Raw genomic sequence first — 26,320 nt, 5'->3', positions numbered from 1 at the left:
ACAGAACTGGGCAGTAAGGGGCTGAAATAAAGAGTGAATTTTGACCAATTCCTGAACAATGTGTTGTGATGTTTTTAAAAGGCCTTTCATTAAAATTGCTGGGACTGAATGAACTTGACGTTTCTGCAGCTGCTTCTGGCGCCTGCGCACGCGGAGCCCGTCGGCGAGCCCAGGCCTATCTTCTGGAGCAGATTCGAGAAAGTTCTGGTCACTGAAGTGAATGGAAAACCCAGCCTGGGGGTGGGGGTGGGGATGGGGGTGGGCAATGGCCCCAGGACCCTCATGCCTGACAGGTGACAGAGAGGAGTGCAAAGGTCACCGAGACCTCAGGGGACAACGAGGGTGACCCGCGCTCCAAGACAACACTGCAGCCACGGGATGGGTCTTTCTCCTCGATCTCGCCTTCCCAGGTTCCAAGATCCTGTTTTAAAGGAACACATTTGTGTGCGGGCAGAAAGTGTCTTCTCTGATTGCACAGATTAACGTTTGGGAGGAGAAGGGTTAGAACGCAAGTGTTGCGGTGGCTGTTTTAGGTCTCGTGTAGGTGAAGCCCACTTAATGGAGTGCTGGTCCCTAGCAGCTCCGCCCGAGACGCCGACCCGTGAGGCTGGGTGAGAACCTCCCCCACAGCATTGGGCAGAAAGGAGGGCTGGGTGCCATCCCCCTTTAAAGGGGGGATGGATGTGGGGGACCTGGTGTCTACGAAGTCCCCGCAGGCCACCAGCTCCCCCGTCAGCAGAGCTAATGCAGGGAAGAGGGAGGAGGAGAGCAAACAGTGGCACCGAAGGCCCGGTGCCCTATTTCATAATAAAAGTGATTTTTAACAAGATTGTTCTGCAAACCAGCGCCAGGTCCCAGGTGTCCAGGCCATCGGAGCCCGAGCACAGGGGTGGGAGCTGGGCTCCATCAGGTTTCACAACAGGGGCCTCAAACACCGGGTTAACACACGATATGAATGGCAGCCTCTTCTGGTGTGCTTTCAAATGAAACTTTTATAGCTCTTCTAAGTCTTCAGGAAGCTAAAGGCAACGTAAAAATCGTCATTCACCATGAAAAGACATATTTTCAATAACTTAGTAAGGATTCAATAAACGTACAAGTATTTCTGAGGCTTATCATGAAACCTAATTCATAAACTAAATCGAAACGACCAAGATTTGAAGACCTGGAGAGAGGCGGGGTCCGCCGTGGGAGCCTGTGCCGTGTCACCACCTGGTCACCGTGCTGCTGGTGGTGGCTTGCTGAGTGTGAATTCTCTCGTACAAAAGTGATAAATATTCTCTATTCAGAAGTCTGGTCCCAGGACGCCTGAGGCCCCGTCCACGGGCGCCACGGTCCTGCGCCCTGTGCTCACGGCACCTGGGCCAAGTCTGGGCGTCACAGCAGGTCCATCTTGGGTCTGTAGTGCAGCAGGAGAGGCGCCTTCTGCAAGACAGGCCACGGTGAGGGTGCCACGCGGCAGCTCCGTGGAGCCCCAGCGGCACCGCATTGGTTCCAGGGAGGGCGATGAGCCAGCAGAGTGCTGGGCACCCCTCCCGCCCCAGCTCACCCCATATCGTCACGGCCACCAGGAGAGGGCGAGTGGGAGGCGGCTCTGGGGCTGATTTCAGAATAACTGCGTCTCACAACCACCTGTGACTGAACCCTCATCTCTCAGGTGAAAATGCACAGCCCTGGCCCGGCGGCCCAGTGGGTTGCAGTGTCGTCCCGTACACCAAAGGCCGCGGGTTCGATCTCAGATTGGGGTGTGTGCAGGAGGCCACAGAAACATGTTTCTCTCACATCGATATTTCTCTCTCCACCCCGCCCCTTCCCCTCTCTCTAAAAAAGGCATTAAACGTGTTCTCAGGTGAGGACTAAGAAACTGCACAGAAAAGCACGGCATCTGTGAACACGGCTGCAGGGAGACGGGCCTCACCTTGAATCTCCACCTCGTGACGACCACGAACTTGAGTGTGTGGTCCTTGCCCAGGATTTCCTCGTTGCATAAAATGTCCAGCTGGCGGGAGAAGAAGCTGTGGTCAGAGGGCGGCCAGGCTCTCAGCACAGGTGGCCTCTCCACACCCTCGCTTCCCTCAGCCGGGCCAGGTGCCTCGTTCCTTGTGGTTCCGGGGAAGGAAGTGGGAGGCTGGCCCCACACTGCAGAGGGCCCAGGCCCTCGAGCTCCGTCCACACCCACGGGACAGCCCCCGGCGGCCCTCGCCCAGAGCACCCCCCGGTCCACCTCCTGGCCGAGCGTGTCCCCTCACCTCAGTGGAAAAGGTAATGGGCTTCCCAGTCTCTTCTCTTTGCAAAGAAAGATTATTTTTAGAGCAGTTCCAGGGTCACAGTAAACGGGAGCAGAAGCACAGACATCCCCATGTGCCCGCTGCCCCTGCTGCCCCACTACCCACCTCCCCAAGGGGACACTTGAGACAGTCCCTGAGCGTGCACGCCCACCATGTCACCAAGTCCACAGGCGCGAGCCAGGGCCACCCTGGCACCGTGCACCCTGCGGCCTGGACACAGCGCAGGACGTGGACCGGCCTCAGCCCCACACAGGGGCGTGTCCCCACCCCACCCCCGCGCCGCCTGCTCACCCTGCACCTCAGCCCTGGCACATGGTACTCGGGCCCCAGCAGGCTTGGCCTGCACCCCCACGTCCCAGCCGGTGGCTCCCGCCCTGTCGGTGTGGGACGTGCTGCAGCTTATCCACCAGCTAGTGAGGGCTCTTTGGTTGCTTCCAATTCGGGGCAATTTTGAATGAAGTTGTAAATATCCACATGCAGGTTTTTCATGAACGTTCTTTCTTTTTTGGTGAATCCTCATACGAGGATATTTTTTTTCCATTATATATTAGAAAGACTGGAAGAGGGAGGAGGAGAGAGACACATCCATTGGTTGCCTCCAACATGACCTCACCTAGGGCCGGGGATCGAACCTGCAACCCAGGTACATTTCCTTGACTGGGAATCGGTCCTCGGGCTGATGCTCTGACTGCTGAGCCAACCTGGTGAGGGCTGGGCATTCACCATGGACTGTAATTGCTGGATCAGGCGGTGAGTGTGCGTCTAGTTCTGAGACCCTCGTCCCGGCGCCCAGTGTGGCTCCTGCGACTCCAGGGCCGCCAGCCCGCGGGTGAGCTCGGGCTCCAGCCGGTTGGGCAGGTGCGCGGTGCTCTCACCGCTGCTTCCGTGTGCATTTCCCTGATGTGATGTGACGCCACACGGACGGTCTGTCACATGTGTCCGTGGGCCAGGGCTGGGGAAGGGCCCGCAGAGACGCGATGCCGGCCGCCGCAAGCTTGGCCCCACGCGCCAGGGAGGGAGCGTGGTGTTTCCGCTGGCAGAGGGTCTCACTCCCGGCCGGGCGAGGGGAAGGCAGCAGCGAGGGCGGCGTGCCGGGGCAGGGCCTGCGCTGCGGGAACCCGGCTGCTGCCTCGTCCGCGCTGGAGTCTTCTGGAACCTGGGAGCCGTCCAGAGGGGTGCTGTCGCTGCTAAAAGGCTGTTGTCCTTGGAGCGCTGTGCTCCCGGGGAGCAGGCTGCTGGTGGGGAGGCCGCTTTCCCTCAGGCTGCCGACTGCGCTGCCCCCAGGGCGCTGGCCAGCCCGGCTGCCTGGAATGTCGGCCTGGTCCTGAGCCTCGGGCTTGAGCTGCTTTAGGCCCCTGCTTCTCGCGCAGACAGAGCCTTGCAAAGTGGGGCCCTGAGTACCTTCAGGTGGCCCTCCTGCAGGGACCCCAGCCAGATTGGTTCAGAATCGTGGTCTCTCCTTATGGCCATTTTAACTAAGTGAACTGATCTGACCAATAGTAACTCAACACCTGAGACTCCCAAACTTACTTTTCTTTTTGATTTTTTAGAGAGAAACATTGATGAGAGAGAAACATCAATCAGCTTCCTCCTGCACCTACTGGGGATCAGCCCACAACCTGGGCACGTGCCCTGACTGGGAATCCAACTGGGACCTCTCAGTCCACAGGACGACACTCAGTCCACTGAGCCACACTGGCCGGGCCGAACTTACTTTTCTTAAAACCCGAACTGGAGATCTGTAGTGCCGACTGCAAAGCAGAAAGAACCGCCCATTCCGAGCGGCGATCCGAGGCTTCCAGAAACCACCGGGACGCTGACGGTGCCTCTTTGCAAATGGTGAGACTTAGCCAGCGCTACTGGACTTCAAAAGAAAGACCAGCCCTTAGAACATCCCAGCAGACCCCACGTTCCTAAGCTCCAGAAGTGAAGCAGCGCCGAGCCCTGGTGAGGTGCTCGCTGCGGGGCGGAGGGCCCCCCTCGGACCTGCAGGGTCCTCAGAGCACCCGCGGCTCAGGTCCACGGCAGCAGCTCTCCGCGCGTGGGGAAGGTAGGCTCGACACTGGCTGCCCGACGGCCGTCTCGAAGGGAAGTAGAAAACCCACCTGGATCTGGGGAAATGCTCGACCTCGCACCGGAGCCCGCGGAGCCGGCAGCAGCTCCCCGAGCCTGCAGGAGGCAGGTGTCCTCCCGCTCAGACAGGCCCCCGGCTCTCCTCCCACTGTGGCTCCGCCTGGGCCTCTCCCCCCTCAGTGCCAGGGGCCAGGGCGGAGTGGGACACGCCACTCGAGACTCCGCTGACTTGAAATAAGTGGGCTGGCACCCTCAGCACGCCGCCTGGAAGTGAGACCCTAAGATTTTAAATTCCCATCTCCAGCAAACGAAGGCTCCCAGCTTGGGCCATTATTGCAAACAGCCAGGGCACTGGAAAGACATCGTCACAGCTGTGAGCACGCCAGGGCCTTCGGCCATCTAACCCACGTCCTGAGCCCCTGATCCAGGGACAGGCTCCAAGAACTACAGGCCCCCCCGGCCCTCCCTCTTCATCGGCTGGCAGAAACTCTTCTCCCACTCAGGAAGGGCTCTGTTCTGGCTGACCCGAGTCCCCCTCTCAGCCCCAGAGCAGCCGTTCAGCTAACGCGGATCTCCACGGGCACCATCTCTGGGCCCCCTCCCCCTGTTCAGGCCCAGGAGAGGTGCCCACCCTTGTCTCCCCAGCTTCCCACCACACTCATCGACTAGGCTGAGACTTCCAGACACGTATCGTGCTGGAAATGTCTCCAGGAGGGGGTTACTCTAGAATTAGATGGTGCTGTCAGAACAGCCAATCAGCTCCTCACAGCTGCTCAACAGGGCTGGCTGGGCTCCTGCGCCTGGTGGCTCCGGGCAGCGTGGACCTGGCCACACGGTCAGGGTAGAGCGGGGAGTGCCGTGCGGCCCCTGCAGGGCCACCTCGAAGCCGAGGTGACGTTTCCACCGGGGCCACATCCGGCTCTCACTGGGCTGCCCTTCGACCAGGGCGAGACCAGTGGCCTACACACGGACAGTGCCGGCCTGTGCAGGAGCAGGTGCCAGCACAGTTCCTGCGTCCAGTGGGAACAAAGCAAAGTGCCTGGTGTGCCCTGGCTCGTTGTCTGAGCGTCATCCTGGGCACCAAACAGTTGCAGGTCTGATGCCCAGTTGGGGTGCGTACAGGAGGCAGCTGATGGATGCTTCTCACATCAGTCCTCCCTCCCCTTCTGAAGTCAGTGGAAGCAAGTCCTCGGGTGAGGGCTGGGAGAAAAAGCGACCTGTGCTCAGGACCCCCGGCCGCTGTGCCTTGACCTGCCACGGCCGCAATTTGCAAGGTCCTGTCAGCCCTGGGCACGGGGCGAGATCATCTGGGACACTGCTGTCCCCCCTCGTTGGCCAGAGGGTGTGTCTCCAAAGGATAATCTAGACAAACCGTGCAGAGGGCCCAACAGCTGGCTCCGGAAAGGAGAGCGAGATTGGAGCTCCAGCTGCTGGTGTGACGAAAGCAGAGCTGTAGTTCAGACGAAACACAGCCCCTCCTCCCGGAGACTCCAGGTGTCCGTCCGGACCACGGTCCATGACAGGGAGGGCCTGAGAGTCAGCAGTGGGGGACAGAGTAACAAGGCCTTGGAAAAACAGTGACCTCATCGTCCACCTGTGCAAAGTGCAGCATCCCAGGGAAGCCTGTGCACACGGCCCTGGACACTGCAGATCGCCTCACGGGCCACTGGAGGTCTGGCAGATGGACTGCACACAGGTCCCCACCTCATGGACATCGATGTCATTTAGTCATGGTTGGCATGTGCCCTCACTGGACGGAACCTTTTCCTGTGGACAGGCGATGGCCTCATCTGTGGCTGAAGTTCTGTTAGGGAGAGTGTCCCACTGGGGACCCTCAGGAGCAGCACAGGGGTCCAGGTGCTCACCAGGTCTGTGCTGTTTGGCCAATTTCACCTTTTCACTGAAGTCCTCAGCTTAGGCGAATGCACTGTGGGTATTATTAGGGTTCAGTTGGAGCCAGGCTGGTGTGGCTCAGTGGTTGAGTGTCGACCCTGCACCAAGAGGTTGCTGGTTCGATTCCCAGTCAGGACACATGCCCAGGTTGTGGGCCCGATCCCCAGTGGGGGGCGTGCAGGAGGCAGCCAATCGATGTTCTCTCTCATCGATGTTTATATCTCTGTCTCCCTCTCCTTTCCTCTCTCTCTAAAATCAATAAAGAAAAAAAAATTAAAAAAAAAAAAAAAGATTCAGTTGGAAAATTTACACAGACCCTCCAAACTCCATGGCCCACGTCTGAGACCCACCCCTTCTGGCCCGAGCTCTGGCCCTGAGGTCACCACAGGACGCCCCGTGCATCTGGCCCCGGCCGCCTTCCACCCAGCTGCGGCAGAAACGGCAGGAGCACCCCGACTGCTCCGCACCCCGCTGTCCTACCGAAGGGACCGTGCTCAGGGAGAGCAGTCTGGCACTGGGCCCGGGATGACCCCACTGCCCTGTGCAGCCCGGCTCCACGCAGAGCCCACCACGGCCTGTCTGGAGGGGCGCCGCCAGGTGCTGTGGACCCACCTGGGCGGCTGAACTCCAGGGAGCAGGCTCTTGGGTGCACGTGTCACCCCAAGAGGGAAGCAGAAACCCTGGGCTGCGCGCAGTCGCGGCCTGAATGTACAGCTCGGTCATCCTCTTCCTGCAGTGAAGCTGTCACTGCTGTGGTCAAACCCGGACACAGGCCGTCCCTCCGGCACCGGGACAAGAGGCCGCTGACGGGAGGACCTGGCTGCCGACCAGCTCTCAGGGTGAGACCTGACGACAGAGAGCTTGACCCACACAGGGGGCGGGAGAGCTCACACCATGTTTACGGCGGGCTTGGGGTCGGAGCCTCCCCAAACCTCCTGCCCGTCAGAGGGGTCTGCTGCTCCTGCGCACCCCGCAGCACGGATGGAAACGCCAGGTTTCCTTTCCCGAGTGAATCCTTTTTGATGGCGGAACACCTGGTGGTGGTGTTTGTGGTCGACACACCGACACTCTCTCCAGCAAACAGAACTGCCCATCAAGCCCGTGGCACACAGCACCCACTTTCTGTCTCTCGGACGGTCCCAACAGCACCGTGTGAAGGGAGCTCACAGGACTGTGACGCAGCCCAGCGGCCTCGAGGTCTGTCCCTGCCAGCAGGTGTCAGCACTCCCCTTCATGTGATGGCTGCGCGTGTCCACTGGTGGACGGACCACGCTGTTCACCAGCGGTCAGTGGACACCGGCTGCTTCCATGTCTCTGTTTCCAGTGATGCTGCACATTCATGGACACGCATCTCTTTCAGATCCTGTGTTCTGTCCTTTGCACGCACACCCAGAAGTGGAATCGCTGGTTCGCGGACAGTTCTGTGGGTACTGTCTGAGGCTCCTCCCTACGTTCCCGCAGGGCCGCCTCGTCGGACATCCCCCCGCGGCCCGCAGGTCCCCATCCCTCCACGCCCCCCGACACGCGTATCTGTTCATTCGTATCACAGCAGCTGTCCTAATGGGTGTGGGTGGTTCTCATCGTGGTTCTGATTTCGTTTCCCTAGAGACTGGTGATGCTGAATGTCTTTTCATGTGCTCATTGGCTATTCATATGTCTCCTTTGGGAAAATGTTCAGATCCTCTGCTCATTTTTTTAATTAGATTGTTTTTTGTGAGTGTTAAGTTTTAGGAATTCTCTATATATTCTGGATAGTAATCCCTTCTCAGATATATAATTTGCAAATACTTTCTTCCATCCTGGGCAAAATTTTTAAATTTCCATGAAGTCCAGTTTGTCATTTTTTTTTTTTGCCCCTGCCTTTGGTGTCATTTCCAAAAAACCACGGTCAAGTCCAACAGCGTGAACCTGGGTCCTTCTGCGAGTTCCGTGACTTACACTGAGGGCTCTGAGTGAACAGTCCGTCCTGAGCTGTTCCGCACGTGGGGCTGGGCTGGGGTCTGACTCCTTCCGCACGTGGGGCCGGTGCTCCCCGCTCCTCTGTGGACAGGCCCGTCCTGCCCCATCGAAGGGCCGGCCCGGCGCCCGACAAAGTCGTTGGCGCGCAGGCGAGGGTTTATTTCTGGGCTTGCTCTTCCACCCCCGGTCGACATGTCCGTGTTTATGCCAGTGCCACGCCCTTGTGGTTACGGGGTTTGTAGTAAGTCTTGAAATCAGGAAGTGAGGCCTCCAGTATTTTTAATCCTTGCCCGAGGATATGATTTTATCGACTTTTAGAGAGAGAGGAAGGGAGAGAAGAAACATCGATGTGACAGAGAAACATCAATAGGTTGCCTCTTGCACTCACCCTGATTGGGGATCGAATCCACAACCCACATATGTGTCCTGACCAGGAATCAAACCCACAACCTTTGGGAGTGTGGGACAATGCTCCAACCAACTGAGTCACCTGGCCAGGGCCAGTTTTATTCTTTTTAAAGACTGCTTTGGCTATCTAGGTTCCTTGAGATTTAAGATACATTTTTAAAATTTCTGCAACATAGTCACTCGGGTTCTGGTAGATAACGCATTGAATCTGTAGTTTTTTAGTATTTTTAATCATTTTTTATTTATGTATTTTTTGCATTTATCTTCAGATATAGTGGGAAAGAGAGAGGGGGTAAGAGAGAGAAACATTGATGTGAGAGAGGCACACTGACTGGTTGCCACCCACATGACCCCAACTGGGGAGGGGACTAGCTGCAACCAAGGTACGTGCCCTTAGCAGGAACCGAACCTGGGACTCTCTGGTCCACGGGCTGACACTCTAACCGCTGAGCCAAACCAGCCAGGGCTGAACCTGTAGTTCTTTTAACAACATGTATGCCAAAACATATGAAAGAATGCGTCTCTATTTGTCTTCGATTTCTTTCAGCATTTTTTGTAGTTTTCACTGTACAAATATTTTACTTCCTTAGTTAATTCCTAAGCACTGCACCGTTTCAATGCGACTATAAATGGAACTGCTTCGTCATTTCCTTCTCAGACTGCTCAGCCTAGAAACGCGGCTGGGCTCTGTGGCTGGGCTCAGCTGCCGGCGGGCTCACCCATCGTGCTCACAGGCGGTGGTGTGGGACGTCTAGGCTCTTCCACACACATGGTCACATAACCTGCACACAGGTAACTTCACTCCTTCCTCTTCCATTTGAATGAGTTGCTTTCTTTTTCTTGCCTAGTTGTTCTAGCTAGGACCCCCAGCAATGTGCTGAGGAGAGGGGTGGCGTGGGCACCTTGTCTTGTTCCTGACCTTAGAGAAAAAGCCCCCCAAACTCACCACTGAGATGATGCTCATGGTGTGTTTTTCATGTATGGCTTTTATTCTCTTTTCATTTCATACCTGGCTTCTATCCCTAGTTGACTGTTATCGTGAAAGGATGCTGAATGTTGTCAAACGCTTTTCCTGTGTCAGTCGAGATGATCATACTCTTCTCCCTTCATTCCCTGATGGGACAGATCACATCCATCGGCTGTCATGTCGAGCCGTCCTTGCATTCCAGGTACAAATCCCACGTGGTCACGGCGCATGATCCTTCTAACATGCGGACGAACTGCTGGTGAGGATTTTGCATGCATGTTCATCAGAGACACTGTCCCATGGCTGTCTTTTCCTGCAGTGTTTGTCTGGCTTTGGTATCAGGGCAACACGGGCCTCATGAAAGGAGTTGGGACGTATTGTCACCTCTTCAATTTTCTGGAGAAGTTTAAGAAGGATAAGTATTGGTTCTTCTTAAAAGTTCAGTAGAATTCACCGGTGAAGCCATCAGGACCAGGGTTTTTCCTTGTTGAGAGATTTCTGATTAATGATTCAATCTCCTTACTAGTTATAGGACTACTCAGATTTTCCACTTGCTTATTATTTAGTCTTGGTCGGCTTCATGTTTCCAGGTGTTTGTCTACTACGCCTAGGTTATTCAATTTGCTGGTGTGTAGTTGTTCAGAATTCTCTTATAATCCCTTTTATTTCTCTAGAATCACAGTGATGTCCCCACTTTCATTTCTGATTTTAGTAATTTTTATTCTTTCTTTCTTAGTCCATTCTAGAAAACTCAATTTTGGCTCTGGCTGGTTTGGCTCAGCGGTTAGAGCGTTGGCCTGTGGACCAGAGAGACCCGGGTTCGGTTCCCACTAAGTGCATGTACCTCAGTTGCAGTTTGTCCCTGGCCCTGGTTGGGTCGTGCGGGTGGCAGCCACTCGATGTGTCCCTTTCTCTCTCTCTCTCTCTCTCCCCCCACTCTATCTGAACAAAAAATGAAAAAATGTCCTCGAGTGAGGATAAAAAAAAAAAAGAAAACTCAATTTTGTTGACCTTTTTGAAGAACCATTGATTTTCTTTGTTGTTTTTTTACTCTTTATTTGTTTATTTTTGCCACCGTCTTTATTATTTCATTTCTTCTGCTGGGTTTGGGTTTAGCTTGCTTTTCCTTAGTTCCTTAAGCTGTAGATTGAGGCTGCAGGCTGAGATCTGTCTTGACCCGAGTGCTGCAGCCCAGCCCCCGGCACTGCTCTCGGGGCGCCGAGAGCCGGGATGTCGTGCTCTCATCTCTAACCGTCGCTAAGTATTTTCAATTCTGCTCGATTTCTCATGTGATCTTACACATTTCTCATGTGTTGCTTACAAGTGTGTTGTCTGGCCCTGGCCGGTTGCTCAGTGGTTAGAGCATCGGCCCGCAGACCAGAGTCGCGGGCTCCATTCCAATCAAGGGCATATACCTCGGGTGCAGTCCGGTCCCCGGCCCGGGTCAGGGTCAGTGGGAGGCAATGTGTCACAGGTTCAATTCCAATCGGCCGCGGTTCGATGTGTCTTTCTTGCGTCTTTCTCTCCCTCCCTCCCACTCTGTCTGAAAATAAACGGGGAATATCCTCGGGTGAGAATTAAAATAATAATAAAAGTAAAATAAAAGTGTGTTTGTTTCCACAACTCTGTGAATGTCCCAGTTCCCCTTTTATTGATTTCCAACTCCACGCGCTGCGGCCAGAGAAGACACCTCATGTGATGTCCACCTTTTAAGTCCATCGAGACAACTAGTGCCCCGTCTCTCACGAGACCCCTCACCATTGCACTCAGGCCCCACTGGGTAATTCAGAATAATCTCTTTATCTCCAGATTCTTTTTTTTAAATCCTCACCTGAGGATATTTTTCCATTTATCTTCAAATAGAGTTGGAGAGGGGAGAGAGAGAGAGAAACATCGATGTGAGAGACATATCGACTGGTTGCCTCCTGCACGACCTGACCAGGGCCGGGGGCGAACCACAACCGAGGTACATGCCCTTGACTGGAATTGAACCTGTGACTCTTTGGTCTGCCAGCCGATGCTCTAACCGCTGAGCCAAATGGGCCAGGGCCATCTCCAGGTTCTTAGCACATATCCGATGTCACCCGAAGCCAGAACCATGCTCTGGGGGTAGGAAATGACATGTCTTTGGTGAGGTCACCACTCGCCCCACTGCAGTCAGCCTTCTCATGCCCCACGTCCACATCTACCCACAAGCCAAACACATTCAGCCCATCCCCCGAGCTTCCACTGATCCCAGCATCAACTCCCAAATCCCATCTAGATATTAGCAGTTCAAAAATCCCAGATCCTATTTCTAAATCATGTCAATCAGTGTAGGTGAGACTCTGGTTATGGCCCATCCTGGGGCAAAATTCCTCCCTGGCTGTGAACCTGCGAGACCAGAAGGCAGGACACCTGCTCCCAAACACAAGGGAGCAGCCGGCACAGGACAGCCCTCTCCCCCGGGGAGGCCTGTGAGAAAGCAGAAAGGGCGGTGGTCCCAAGCAAGTCTGACACCCAGCAGGGAAATCCCACAGGCTGCCAGAGAGCACACCGTGGTCGAGGTTCTGCCCTCTGGGCCCAAGCTCTGCCCTTGGAGACAGCCCTCCTTTCTCTTGAGGGGCAGCCCCTGTTCGCGCCCGAGGAGCTCCGTCAGCTCAGGCTCCGCACAGAACCGGAAGCCTGCTCTCAGCGCCTCCTGCTTCTGTCTCCTTCAGTCCAAGTGGGCGGTGTTTCTGCTGCTCCGATACTCGCACGCACTCTGAGGGTCTCCCATGTAGTCTCGGGCCCAGGACATCAGACAGAAAGATGCTCCAGAGATCTTCCCTAGTAACCCTCTCCACTCCCAGAGGGCCGGGCTACCGCGCGTCACACCACCAATCTGTCCAGCAGAAGGCTGTCCGGCCGCAGCCCGGCCTCCGCAGAGCTTCCCTCACAGCGGGTCCCTAGCACAGGCCTCTCCCTCGATCTGTCAGGCGTGGATCCCCAGGGCACCAAGCGCTGGTTTGATTTGCTCAGCAGTTCCTTTCTGAGCTCCTGCCTCCTCTCCTATTTCATCTCAAGTAGGAGAGACTAGACTGCACTTCCACACTCTGCTCGAAGTCCCCTCAGCGAACACCCAAGTTCTGCTTCCCCAGGACTGGAGAACACGGCAGCCGCACGCTCGCTCCTGCGCACGGACGGAGGCCCTTTAACACCCTGCTTCCACCAGCCCTGTCTGTGGTGCCGCGTCTCCTCCGAGAAGCACTCTGTGCTCCCCGCTCCCTCTGGGCTGTCACCAGAGTCACCTGTAAGGACCACGTTCCTACCAGCAGGCTCTTCCAGGCGAGCTAGGCTTTTTAAACCGTCTCGAATTCTTCCGGCCCCACTGTCGCCCAGTGCCGAAGCCACAGCCAGTGCCGAAGCCACAGCCAGTGCTCGGTCTTCGTTAGGCTGCTCTCCGCTTTCTGGCACCAAAACCTACTTCGGTTTCCCGCGGCAACGGACAAAGTGTCAGCACCCCGGTGGCCTGAACAAACGAACATGCTCTCTCAGACAGCAGCCGGAGCCCACGGTCCAGTGGGGCAGGTCGAGCTGGCGCTGGAGGCTCAGGGAGGGTCCCTCCTGTGCGCAGGCCACACTGTCTGTGTCCCCACGTCTCCTTCTGTGTCCAGACGTCCGCCTGGCTCTCCTTGTATGGACACTTGTAATTGGATTGAGGGTCCACCAGACAGACAGGATCATTTCATCTCAAGATCCTTAATTACCCTGAAAAGACCCTCCCGCCCCGAAGGCCACACTCACAGGCCCAGCAGGTTGGATGCAGCGCGGCTGGGCCGCCGCCCGAGTGCTACTCTCCAAAGTGCGGCTCAAGCCTGTCCACCCCCACGGCCCTGCACTGCCTGGTCCACCCCTCCTGCCACAGACACCCCCGACTGGTCTCTCTGGCTTCCACTTCTGTACTCCGATGATCTGTTTTTCTTTTTGTTAATCCTCACCTGAGGATATTTTTTCCAATGATTTTTTTTTTCTTAGAGAGTGGACGGGAGGAAGAGGAAGAGAAAGGGAAACATCGATGTGAGAGAGACCCATCGATTGGTTGCCTCCTGCATGACCCGACCAGGGCCAGAGATCAAACCTGCAACCCAGGTACCTGCCCTTGACCGGGAATCGAACCCGTGACCCTTTGGTTTATGTGCTACACTCTACCCACTAAGCTGTACCGGCCAGGGCGACCATCCATGTCTCTCACAGCCCGAGGACCACTGTGAAACGGCAGCTCAAACCGTGTGTCCACGCCTAAGGCCAGGCCCTCCCTCACACGCGGCCCTGCACTGTGACCCACAGACAGCTACCTCCACGCGGCCCCTCAGGGGACTCCCCGTGACCCCAGCTAATGTGCCCCCTCACTGGGCACAACTAAGTCACCAGGCTTTATTTTAGTCTCCGCAACAATCACAACCTGAAGTATTCTATCTCCCTACCTATCTTGCAGTCCCATCCACCTTGTGAAATGAACCCTTCAACATGGGGCAGTGGCCCCTGGGACCCCTTTCTCCCCTATTAGCAGTGGGCCCCCGTGCAGGGTCCCCGGGCCACGCACTGCCCTCACTCTCTGGGGGCAGGCACAACACACCGAGACCCCCGAGGGCGCTCCGACGGCTGTGGGAACGACCCCGTCCCTGGAAGCAGGCTGACACGAGTAAGAAAGGTGCTGCAGCGGCGCCGGCGAGCGTTACCTCGTTGAAGGAGGAGAGGTTGAGCTTCTTGGCGATGAACTTCTTGAGGTGCAGCACGGTGGCCTGGGCGGAGCAGCGGATCCACTTGCGCTTCAGGCCGCGCAGCTTGCTGCTGTTGCACTCCAGGCAGATGCTCACCTGCGGGGACACACCAGCTGGCGGGCGCTCCGGGCACAGGCCGGCTGCCCGCGGTGCTGCGAGGTCTAAGGGCGCTGGCTTTTTTGAAATCAGAAATCACCCAGACCCCAACACTGTGGGAAAGGGGTTTTAAAAGTCATTTTACGCACATTGTCTTAACACCAGTTCACCGTTTGCCATTTCGTGACGTGCGCTGTGCGCTGTCAGTCCTGTCTCATCGACAGCACTTGGGAGTGGATCCGAGACCTATCCATTCACTGCAGGCTCTGGGCTGGGCCGAGTTACACCAACAGACACAGGAGCTCTGTCTGCCGAGCACTCTGCAGCGGGACAGGGCTCGGCACAGGGGCCAGGCCCAGGTCCCCCCGGCACAGGGGCCAGGCCCAGGTCCCCCCGGCACAGGGGCCAGGCCCACGTCCCCACGGCACAGGGGCCAGGCCCAGGTCCCCCCGGCACAGGGGCCAGGCCCACGTCCCCCAGCACGGCACAGGGGCCAGGCCCAGGTCCCCCCGGCACAGGGGCCAGGCCCACGTCCCCCAGCACAGGGGCCAGGCCCACGTCCCTCCAGCACAGGGGCCAGGCCCACATCCCCCAGCACAGGGGCCAGGCCCGTCCACCAGCGCCGGCACAGGGCCGGCCACGTCTCCAGCAAGGGGCCAGGCCCACGTCCCTCCAGCGCGGCACAGGGGCCAGGCCCACGTCCCCCAGCACAGGGGCCAGGCCCACGTCCCTCCAGCACAGGGGCCAGGCCCACGTCCCCACGGCACAGGGGCCAAGCCCACGTCCCCACGGCACAGGGGCCAGGCCCACGTCCCCACGGCACAGGGGCCAAGCCCACGTCCCTCCAGCACAGGGGCCAGGCCCACGTCCCCACGGCACAGGGGCCAGGCCCACGTCCCTCCAGCACAGGGGCCAGGCCCACGTCCCCACGGCACAGGGGCCAGGCCCACGTCCCCACGGCACAGGGGCCAGGCCCACGTCCCTCCAGCACAGGGGCCAGGCCCACGTCCACACAGCACAGGGGCCAGGCCCACGTCCACACAGCACAGGGGCCAGGCCCACGTCCCCACGGCACAGGGGCCAGGCCCACGTCCCTCCAGCACAGGGGCCAGGCCCACGTCCCCACGGCACAGGGGCCAGGCCCACGTCCCTCCAGCACAGGGGCCAGGCCCACGTCCCCACGGCACAGGGGCCAGGCCCACGTCCCTCCAGCACAGGGGCCAGGCCCACGTCCACACGGCACAGGGGCCAGGCCCACGTCCCCACGGCACAGGGGCCAGGCCCACGTCCCTCCAGCACAGGGGCCAGGCCCATGTCCCCACGGCACAGGGGCCAGGCCCACGTCCCTCCAGCACAGGGGCCAGGCCCACGTCCACACGGCACAGGGGCCAGGCCCACGTCCACACGGCACAGGGGCCAGGCCCACGTCCCTCCAGCACAGGGGCCAGGCCCACGTCCACACAGCACAGGGGCCAGGCCCACGTCCACACGGCACAGGGGCCAGGCCCACGTCCCTCCAGCACAGGGGCCAGGCCCACGTCCACACGGCACAGGGGCCAGGCCCACGTCCACACGGCACAGGGGCCAGGCCCACATCCCCACGGCACAGGGGCCAGGCCCACGTCCCTCCAGCACAGGGGCCAGGCCCACGTCCCTCCAGCACAGGGGCCAGGCCCACGTCCCCACGGCACAGGGGCCAGGCCCACGTCCACACAGCACAGGGGCCAGGCCCATGTCCACACAGCGTGGCACAGGGAGAGGCGTCTGCTGGCTCACTCTCTCTAAAAATCAATAGAAAACCACGGTCGGGTTGGTTCAGCAGTTAGGGCATCAGCCCGCAGACCAAAGAGTCATGGGATCGATTCTGGTCAAGGGCATGTACCTCGGTTGCAGTTTGGTGCCTGGCCCTGGTTGGGGTTGTGCAACAGGCAACCAACTGATCTCTCTCTCTCTCTCTCCCCTTCCCTCCCGCTCTGTCTGAAGATAAATGGAAAAAATATCCTCAAGTGCAGATTAACAAAAACTGAAACTAAAAATAACCCATGGGTTAAGAAAGAAATCATAGTGATAATTTAAAAATATTCACAAAAGTAGTCTAGTTAGAAACTATACAAATAATCGACCAGGAAGCTAGAAAAGGAACAAAGGTCAACAACTTGCCATCTCGACTTGACACACTTCCCGGAGAGAACAAGGGGGCAGCGGGGCCGCAGTGCCCGCTCACATGCGACACCACGCGTGCGTGGTGGGCGGGGCCTGTCTGAACGCACAGTCCGCGTCAGCACCAGCACACCCAGAGACACTTTTTAAAACCACGACCAGACCCGTCTCAGGAACGACCACAAGGACGGTTCTGACAACAGAGACGTGCACACAGCCCCGCGTGCGGCAGGCCGTGCGGCAGACGCTGGAAAAGCACCGGGCGAACCTGTGGCCTCTGAGTGAAAACTCTCAGGGCAGGACGGGCAGGAGCCTGTGGCCTCGCAGCCAAGGGTCTGGACCCTCCTTCCGGTTGCAGCAGAACGTCCCCGCCCGCCCGAGCGGGGGTCCAGACAGCAGTGAGCAGACACGGACGGGGCTGTCGGGCTACTGCCCTCAGACCTGGGCCCCTACCTAGCGGGCTGAGCTTCCACAGGGGCACATCCAGTCCCCACTGGCAGCCGCGCCTACCTGTCTGGCCTGGAAGCCGACCTCCTGACCCCCAGCCTCTGCCCCATCACTGGACTGAGCACCCGCCCGGCCTGGCCCATGGGCCTGGGCAGCAGCCGTCTTCAGGGCCCCTGCAGCTCCAAGGGTGGGCAGAGGTGGGGACAGAGGGGAGCCCTGCGGCCAGCAGCCGATGACGCTGAGGGGCCGTCCAGGAAGTGGGTGAATGGTGGGCCCCAGAGGGCGCTGACTCCCCAGCTCTCAGTCTGTCTGGTCCCCAAGACCTGGGGTGCGGCCGAGCACACTGCATGGCACAGACGCCCTCGCACTGTCCCCGCAGCACACGGCACAGACGCCCTCGCACTGTCCCCGCTGCACACGGCACAGACGCCCTCGCACTGTGCCCGCAGCACACGGCACAGACGCCCTCGCACTGTCCCCGCTGCACACGGCACAGACGCCCTCGCACTGTGCCCGCAGCACACGGCACAGACGCCCTCGCACTGTGCCCGCAGCACACGGCACAGACGCCCTCGCACTGTCCCCACTGCACACGGCACAGACGCCCTCGCACTGTCCCCGCAGCACACGGCACAGACGCCCTCGCACTGTTCCCGCAGCACACGGCACAGACGCCCTCGCACTGTCCCCACTGCACACGGCACAGACGCCCTCGCACTGTCCCCGCAGCACACGGCACAGACGCCCTCGCACTGTCCCCGCAGCACAGACGCCCTCGCACTGTCCCCGTGGCGCACAGGCAGAGACCGGAACGGGAAGGCTCATCCCGGGACTGCGCCTGGTGAACGTGCACATCCATGTAATTATCACACACACAGGTGTGTCTGAGCATGATGTGTGTGTGCACAAGTGTCACCTGCATGCCCTGCCTGGCCCATCCCCCCCCCCCGGCTGTCCTCGAGCTTGTCTCCCCTGCTGGTTAAATTCCGTAACAAACGGAAAACCACCACCTCTGAGCTCGATGTGGGGAGCACCGGGATCTTCACACAACCCTCCCTCTAGGGACAGGCCGCGGTCTCCCCTCCCCTCCCCGCCTCCTCCAGGCCTCACTGTCTTCACTGAGGCCTCACTCACTTCCCGGGAGGCTACTCAAGGTGTCTGTTCGTGTGGAATAACTCACATCTGCTGATTGTTGCACATCGACCTTTTCAGCCTGTGAGCACAGCGAACCCTAACGGTCATGTCCCCAGTGACGTCAGATGAGCCTGACCTAAGAACCTGGCGTGTTCTTCTCACCCCCCTGCTTCTGTCCATCTGGGCTGAGGGACGGCTCACAGACATCACTGCGTCTGGCTCTCTGGAGGCCGAGTTCACGGAGAGCGCAACGGGCACAGCTCGCGCCCCAGGTCTGAGACTCGATGGGGCCGTCGGGCTCCTCCTTCCTCCCTGAAGCTGCAGCAGGCACACGGACGGGTCCTCCGTGAACTGGCGGGAGCTTCTTTCCCACCCGCCGGCTCACGGTCTACTGGCCTGAAACCTGCACCGGCTTGTTCAGGGACAACCTGGGGATGGGCTGAGGAGACCCAAGGTGTGCGCAGGCTGAACCTCACCTGTTTTCTATCTAAAAGCTTCACAGGTGCGCATGTTATTTTGATAATTAAATAAAAAAGAAAAATAATGTAAGAAATTGACAGGATAAAACTAAGGAAATGAATGAATGTTTTACGTCTGTTTTCTGTCCCTCGTGGCCTCCCCTGGACAAGGAGGAGTGGCTGGGAGGAGCCAGCAGTGGGGCGGGGCAGGATGGGGCGGGGCAGGGCGGGGCTCACCTGTTCGTCGCTCCGGTGGTAGTCGCTGTCGTCCTCCTGCTTCTCCTCCGCAGGCTCCTTGTTGCAACTCTCATCTGCTTTGGTTTCACCTTTTAGCAAAAAGAGAATGTGCTGTATTATTAAATCCAAAATGTTAAACCGTTAATTTTTTTTTGGTTAATCCTCACCTGAGGATATGTTTCATTAATTTTTTTGAGAGTGGAAGGGAGGGAGGGAGGAAGAGAGACAGAAGCACTGATGTGAGAGAGACACATCCATTGGCTACAACCCCAACTGGGTCGGGGGTCGAACCTGCAACCCAGGTACATGCCTTGACCAGGAATCAAACTCACAACCCTTTGGTCCAAGGTCAGTGCTCTAAGCACCGAGCCAAACAGGCCAGGGAGAAACTGTCACTTTAACTTGACAGCGTACTCAAAGTGCTGTGAAGATTGGACTGAGTGTACGCTGGACAGCACACACCACAGAGCACACGCCGCAGAGAACACACCTCAGAGCACACACCATACAGCACACGCCGCAGAGCACACACCATACAGCACACGCAGTACAGCACATGCCGCAGAGCACACGCCGCAGAGAACACACAACAGAGCACACACCATACAGCACACACTGTACAGCACACGCTGCAGAGCACACACCGCAGAGCACACACCATACAGCACACGCAGTACAGCACATGCCGCAGAGAACACACCTCAGAGAACACACCTCAGAGCACACACAACAGAGCACACACCATACAGCACATGCCGCAGAGCACACGCCGCACAGCACACGCCACAGAGCACACACCGCAGAGAACACACCTCAGAGCACACACAACAGAGCACACACCATACAGCACATGCCGCAGAGCACACGCCACAGAGCACACACCATACAGCACACGCCGCAGAGCACACACCATACAACACATGCAGTACAGCACATGCCGCAGAGCACACGCCGCAGAGAACACACAACAGAGCACACACCATACAGCACACACTGTACAGCACACGCCGCAGAGAACACACCTCAGAGCACACACCACACAGCACACGACGTACAGCACACTCCGCAGAGCATATGCACAGAGCACACGCTGCAGAGCACACACTGCAGAGCACGCCCTCAGAGGGCTGGACAGGGTCCTGTTGGATGTGTGCTCTTCAGTCAGGCCCAGGGGCGGATTCTGTGTGCTCTACGGCATGAGGGGCACAGACGGTGACGACTGTGGATGGTGAGAGGGGCCACACGGTGGCTGCGGCGCCTCCAACGCTACCCGACGCTCAACATCTCAACCTCCAGGGTCCCATCTGCAGGCACCAGAGGAGGTACTGCTCAACACCACTTTTTTTTTTAAACCTTACCCGAGGATATTCTTCCATTTATCCTCAGATAAATTGGAAGAAAGAGAGAGAAACGTTGATGTGAGACAGACACATCGACTGGCTGCCTCCCGCACGACCCTACCAGGGCCGGGAACAAACCACAGCCGAGGTACATGCCCTTGACTGAAATCGAACATGTGACTCTTTGGTCCTCAGGTAGACGCTCCAAACACTGAGCCACACCAACCAGGGCATCGATGCCACTTTGGAAATGAAGACGCCATGTGGGGACAGCCCTGGGCTCCCCTACGTTGCACCCACCGCCTCCCGGGAGCCCAGGGCCACCAGGGGCGCCCTTCCTACTCGGACAGTGAGACGCCCGGGGCGGTCTCACGTCGCCTAGGAGTTTGTGTGCCACGAGGACACATCACGGCATCAAAGGTCTCGATACTCTGTCACGCCACGTGGATTTAAAATGCCATCCGTTCTACGCGAGCACCGAATGCTCCTTGGCCGTCCTACAACGAAACACACTCGCGACGTCCTCGAGGGCCACCTGCGCCTCGGTGCCTCTGCCCACAGCCCCGCGAGAGCCCGTCTGGACACTCACAGAGGCCGCTCTCCCCACCAGCCTGGGGCAGGGTCTGGCCTGCAAGCCCCTGCCCTCCTTACCGTTCCGGTGGGGGTCCGAGTGCTGCCTCGCGGGGCCGGTCTCCCCCTTGATGTCTCCGGGCACCTCCAGGCCCAACTTGTGGTAGAATTCCCTCTGTTTTCTCATCTCCGCTGTTAAAGATTAACACATAACCTTTAATCTTAAGCAGCCAATAAACTGTATTAACATCACAAATGTCACATGAAAAACAGTTTGGAAGCCACTACGAAAAGGAAATGAAGTCGAACTGCGGTTCCCAGAACCTCCGAGAGGTTCCCAGCTCTGGACAGACACGGGGCTCTCGATGTGGCGGGTTCTGCCGACGCCGTGTTCAAATGATCCCACAGTTTCGTTCTGAGGCACTGTCTCCCGTTTACCAGACTGAACCCTAATCGAAGGGGACTACCACGTTTCCTTGGGCAATTTCATTCCTGTGTGAATGAATTCCACGTCTGGGAGACTTCCCAAGGGCAGGAACAATCTCTCCTGAGCTAACGCAGTCGCTGTATTGTAAGTTATAACCCTCCCCTGGAATTTAACCAGGAGAAACAGAGTTCCTAACAAGCCTCACCTTGGAGACAGCATCCACATGTCACCAGCAGGGGGCACCACCAGCCTGCCGCCCACACGGAGCGGAACCCGAGCCTCCCCCCAGCAAGCGCAGAGCAGTCTGTGCTCAGAGCTGTGCGAACCTTTGAAAGAACAGCTGCTCCCATCTCGGGGTACGTGCAGCACGTGACGTTTCTTTTAAATTCCCAATGGGATTCACTTTAAACACACAGTTGTTGCACCCCTGTGCCTGCTGCGCCCCCACAAAGGGCTTTGCAGATGAAGGTGAGGCAACGGGCGAGACCAGCCCCGGGCGCAGGGAGTTCAGAGCAGAGACAAGGCGGCTCTGCCGAACGAAGGGCCTCGCACCCCGACCAGCCCCCGAGGGACAGCACGCCAGCGGCCATGCTGACACTCACCCTCCTGCAGGCCTGGAACCAGCTTGTAAACAATGTCCTGCATGGTCCGGTCATGGCTGCGAAGAGAAGACAGGTAAACCAGAAGCTCGCTCCGTGATTCTCACAAGCTTCCCACTCAGCAGTGTCCCGGGGCCTGACGCACCATCGAGTTTATGCACTAGCTGTGCACAGACACTTCGAATGGCAACCCCGACAGGATCCTCCTGGTGACCAGTGCCCCGCCCGCTGGAGAGCAGGCTCCGTTCTCCGTGACAGCCCAGCCCATGCTCTGCAGACCGGAGCACAGCTGGGGACTGGCAGAGATGGCCCGGCAGTGCCCGCAACCCCTCGGCCACGGCACTGGGCGGGGGCCCGCTTACCCGATGTACTGCAGCGGGTGGCTCTGGTGGATGACGATCCTGCAGGTGGGGCAGGTGTTGTTCTCCTCCAGGTACTTGACGAGGCAGCTCCGGCAGACTGCGGCAGGAACAGTTCACGTGAGAAAGGGGGCCCAGGCCAGGGTGCCAGCGGCCCGTCTCCTGGCACTGTGAGAGCCCCGCCCGGCCCCCCGTGCTGACTGTCCGCTGCAGGCCTGCTGCCTCCTGTGCAGGCTGGGGCGCGGGACTAGAAGACTAGCGAGAAGCAGAGGCCCAAGCACCAGGATAGCAGCTGAGCACGGTCCAACCTCGGGGCCAATGGTCAAAAGTACTGTAAGTGAGCCCGAAAGGTCCCAGGGTTCTCTTTGTACACCAAAAATTCAGTGATAATAGTCCTGGCCAGTTTGGCTCAGCAGTTGGAGCGTCAGCCTGCAGTCCTGAGAGACCCGGGTTCAGTTCCCGCTAAGGGCACGTACCTTGGTTGCAGTTTGTCCCCGGCCCTGGTTGGGTCGTGCGGGAGGCAGCCACTCGATGTGTCCCTTTTGTGTTGATGTTTCTCTCTCTCTCTCTCTCTCCCTCCCACTCTGTCTGAACAAGAAATGGGGAAATGTCCTCGAGTGAGAATAAAAAAAAAAAAAATTCTGTGAAAATAACATGAATTATAACCCACGATCTAAAAGTACCATTAACTTTAAATTAGAAATTCTATGAAAATAGGAAAATATTTTATTTTCTAAAGTGAAAAGCACAGGATCAAAAAATGACAGGGCCCCGACCAGGTGGCTCGTCTCATGCAGCAGAGGCTGTGGGTCTGTCCCTGCTCAGGGTGCGCAGAGCAGGCAACCAATGTGTCTCTCTGTCCCTTCCCTACTCTGAAATCAATGTTTAAAAATTACACGTATTACAGGTATTCGTTTTAGTTTAAAAATCTTGTCTAAAAAAGGGCTTCTTCAACGCCCTGAACAACTACATTTCAAGGTGAACCATGGTGTCAACTTTTCAGTTGAGGCTGTGCTTAAAAAACAAACAAACAAAAAAAACCACCCAGCCCTGGCCAGTTTGGCTCAGCAGTTAGAGCATCAGCCCGCGGACCAGAGAGACCCGGGTTTGGTTCCCACTAAGGGCATGGACCTCGGTTGTGCTTTGTCCCTGGCCCCAGTTCAGGTCGTGTGGGTGGTGACCAGGCGATGAATCTCTCACATCGATGTCTCTCTCTCTCTCTCCCCCTCCTTCACACTGTGTCTGAAGATAAATGGAAAAATATCCTCGGGTGAGGATTTGGAAAACAAAAATCTGAGTTCAGCACGAGCCAGGAGTCTTGTAAGAATCAAAGCCCCGGAGGCACCAGGCACAGGACCCCTCTCCCAGACGTTTAGGGAACAAGCACTCTGCCCACTAGAAATGACGTTCTCTTTCCAGTTACTGGTCTGGCTGTCCTATGCAAATAAAGAAATCTCCTTGTATTTAGCTTTCTTAAATGGTATCTCTGTTGAAATTACCCACAGTATTTTTAATTTGAAATAATTTTTCTGATTTATCTTTAAGATCTTTTTTAGTCCTGCTTCTGTGTCCTGCCTTCTGCTTCAGCTAAAAGCTTTTGGTGAAAAAAAAAAAAAGCTACGTACCAAAGGGCAAATGCTAGAAACTGTCAAAGGCCATGTTCTAGGACATTCTCACACGCGTGTGCAGTCAGACAGCACTCCACATGACTGACAAAGGCCACATTCTAGAACATTCTCACACACACGTGTCCACTCGGTCAGACAGCAATCCACACGGCTGACAAAGGCCATGTTCTAGAACATTCACACATACACGTGTGCAGACACTCGGTCACCGTGGTTGCGTCGATGAGATACCCGCTGCACAGACGGCAGGTGATGTGGGCGTTTATGTCCCAGAGTTTAATCTTTCTGGTCAACATCTTTGGCTTCTGCAAGAGAAAAATGCACATCGATTAATATCTGAAATACTCTGGTACGTCCAGGTAAATGAAATCAGAAGACATCCTTCCAGGAGACCACAAGTGGCCAAGGCTGCACCACCCCTGGGCAGGTCCCAGCCAGCGTCCACTCTGCAGGCGGGTACAGTGCGGCGGCCTCAGGGGACTGGGCTGCCCCACAGCACCCAGGGCAGCGTGGCCTGGGCACTGAGCGAGCACCCTGCCAGCACACAGCCCCTCCCCCTGCTCAGGACTGCGCAGAGGCAGCTGGCGAGCTGGCGGCGCGGGTGAGGGTGGTCTGTGGTGCTCCAGGCCTGGGAAGCGGGCCGTGGGCTGCGTGAGGTCTGGAGTGGGAAGGGGGGGGCATCTGCGGAAGCCTCCGGCTCATCTGGCAAGCCGAGCAGACAAAAGGCCGCAGGGGAGGAGAGGCCCTCTTCCGCACCAGGCTCCGGCCTGGAGACGCGTGATGCAGGAGGGCGGCGAGCCCTAGTCTGGAGGAGCACAGCGCTGACAGGAGGTCTCAGCAGGTGTCGCTGACATGAGAGAGATCGGGAAGCGGGTGTTCACAGGGCTACCCGCCTGATGTGCCATTTCTTTTTTTTTTTTTATCTTCACCCGAGGACATTTTTCCATTTTTTGTTCAGGTAGAGTGGGAGGGAGAGAGAGGAACAGAGAGAGAGAGAGAGAAACATCGATGTGAAAGGGACACATCGAGTGTCTGCCACCCGCACAACCGACCAGGGTCGGGGACAAACTGCAACCAAGGTACGTGCCCTTAGCGGGACCCGAACCCGGGTCTCTCAGGACCGCAGGCCGACGCTCTAACCGCTGAACCAAACTGGCCAGGGCTGATGTGCCATTTCTAGAAATTTATCATAATAACCAGTCAAGTTCAAAAGCTGTTCACTGCAACTGTTCAGAATGGCAACAGAGAGCACACTGAAGGCGGCCGGAATGTCTTCCATCGAACCAGCAGGGGCTCCAGCCCTCCTCCCGGTACCAGGACCCCAGCAGCCCCGCATCCTGCCCCGACGGGATGCGGTGGCCCTCGGCCTGGAGCAGGGTCACCGCTGTCCCTGCCACTCTCCTGCAGGACACCAGCTAGCACGCGGACGGTGTGGGAGTCCCAGTGTTGTGCACCGCGAGCGGCCAGCCCTGGCGGTCAGGGCTCCGTCTCTAGATCAGAGGGTGTCGCTGCACCGAGCGGCAGAACAGCCCTGAAGTGGTCCACATCCTGCCCCAAACCTGCACGTCACCGCACGCGGCAAAGGGTCCATGAGATGGGAGCAGGCCTGGATCACGCGGGTGGACCCCATGTCATCACGGGGTCCTGATCGGGGGAGCCAGGAGAGTCGCAGAGAGAGACGGGGGCTGGTGGTGCTGCTGGCTGGAAGGCGGGGCCGCGAGCCAGGGGTGCGGGAAAGGGCAAGGCTGAGTCCCCCTGGAGCCTCCAGAAGGAGTAGCCCCTCAACACCTGGCCTGACTCTGGCCTCCAGAACAGCCCTGGGGGGGCGATGGCTTCAGCAGCGGGTAGGAGCCGACACAAAACGCCTTACACAGAGCAGGGCCCGGAGGAACTCACTGAGCAGACGCCCCGCAAACAAGCATCACGAGCAGCCTTCTGCGCCAAGCCCAGAAACAGAAACTGTGGCCGTCAGAGGCAAAGGCGAAAGGGCCACGTTCGTCACCAAGAGCAGCGGGCACCACAGCAAGCGTGGGCAGACGCCGTGGACAGCGAGCTCTCACGCTGCGCCCGAGGGCACAGGGCTCACTGCGCAAGGCCATTGGAAAGGAGGAGGAGAAAGTAGACAGCCCAAGGACGCAGACATTTTTCTTTTTTTTTTACCCTCACCTGAGGACATCTTTGCATTTATCTTCAGACAGAGCGGGAGGGAGAGGGAGACAGAGAGAAACATCGACGTGAAAGGGACACATCGAGTAGTTGCCACCCACACGACCCAACCAGGGCCGGGGACAAATTGCAACCGAGGTACGTGCCCTTAGCAGGAACCGAACCCGGGTCTCTCTGGTCCCCAGGCTGACGCTCTAACAGCTGAGCCAAACCGGCCAGGGCCAGACTTTTCCATTCAGATGAGGTACGAGGGGAGAATGTGGCCGTGACTGGCGCTGGGCAGCGAGTGGGGCCCAGGGGCAGGGCTCACAGCCGACAGGAGGCAGGACCGGAGGGGCGGCGGTCGGGGAGCTGGCACCCACATGCCGC

The 26,320-nt window shown here is 57.8% G+C and overlaps 1 protein-coding gene across 3 annotated transcripts in view; it reads right to left on the bottom strand.

Moving 5' to 3' along the window:
- Window positions 1–274: 274 nt before the first annotated feature.
- PCGF3 (polycomb group ring finger 3) overlaps window positions 275–26,320 on the bottom strand; it is a 28,967-nt gene continuing 2,921 nt past the window's right edge. Inside the window, exons 1-8 of one of the 3 annotated variants that reach the window (XM_036280197.1) lie at window positions 23,973–24,111; window positions 22,161–22,257; window positions 21,802–21,857; window positions 20,854–20,964; window positions 18,863–18,951; window positions 14,289–14,426; window positions 1,919–1,999; window positions 275–1,425 (exon numbers count right to left, since the gene is read on the bottom strand). In XM_036280197.1, coding sequence (XP_036136090.1) covers window positions 1,378–1,425; window positions 1,919–1,999; window positions 14,289–14,426; window positions 18,863–18,951; window positions 20,854–20,964; window positions 21,802–21,857; window positions 22,161–22,257; window positions 23,973–24,111 — 759 coding nt within the window. In that variant the 3' untranslated portion in view covers window positions 275–1,377. Of the gene's footprint in view, window positions 1,426–1,918; window positions 2,000–14,288; window positions 14,427–18,862; window positions 18,952–20,853; window positions 20,965–21,801; window positions 21,858–22,160; window positions 22,258–23,972; window positions 24,112–26,320 lie in introns of those variants that run through there. The other 2 variants (XM_036280203.1, XM_036280211.1) reach the window with 2 other exon arrangements.

This window comes from Molossus molossus, unplaced genomic scaffold (assembly GCF_014108415.1).
Source record: "Molossus molossus isolate mMolMol1 unplaced genomic scaffold, mMolMol1.p scaffold_m16_p_1, whole genome shotgun sequence".
Lineage (NCBI taxonomy): Eukaryota > Metazoa > Chordata > Mammalia > Chiroptera > Molossidae > Molossus > Molossus molossus.
This window is presented reverse-complemented; position numbering and strand designations above follow the sequence as displayed.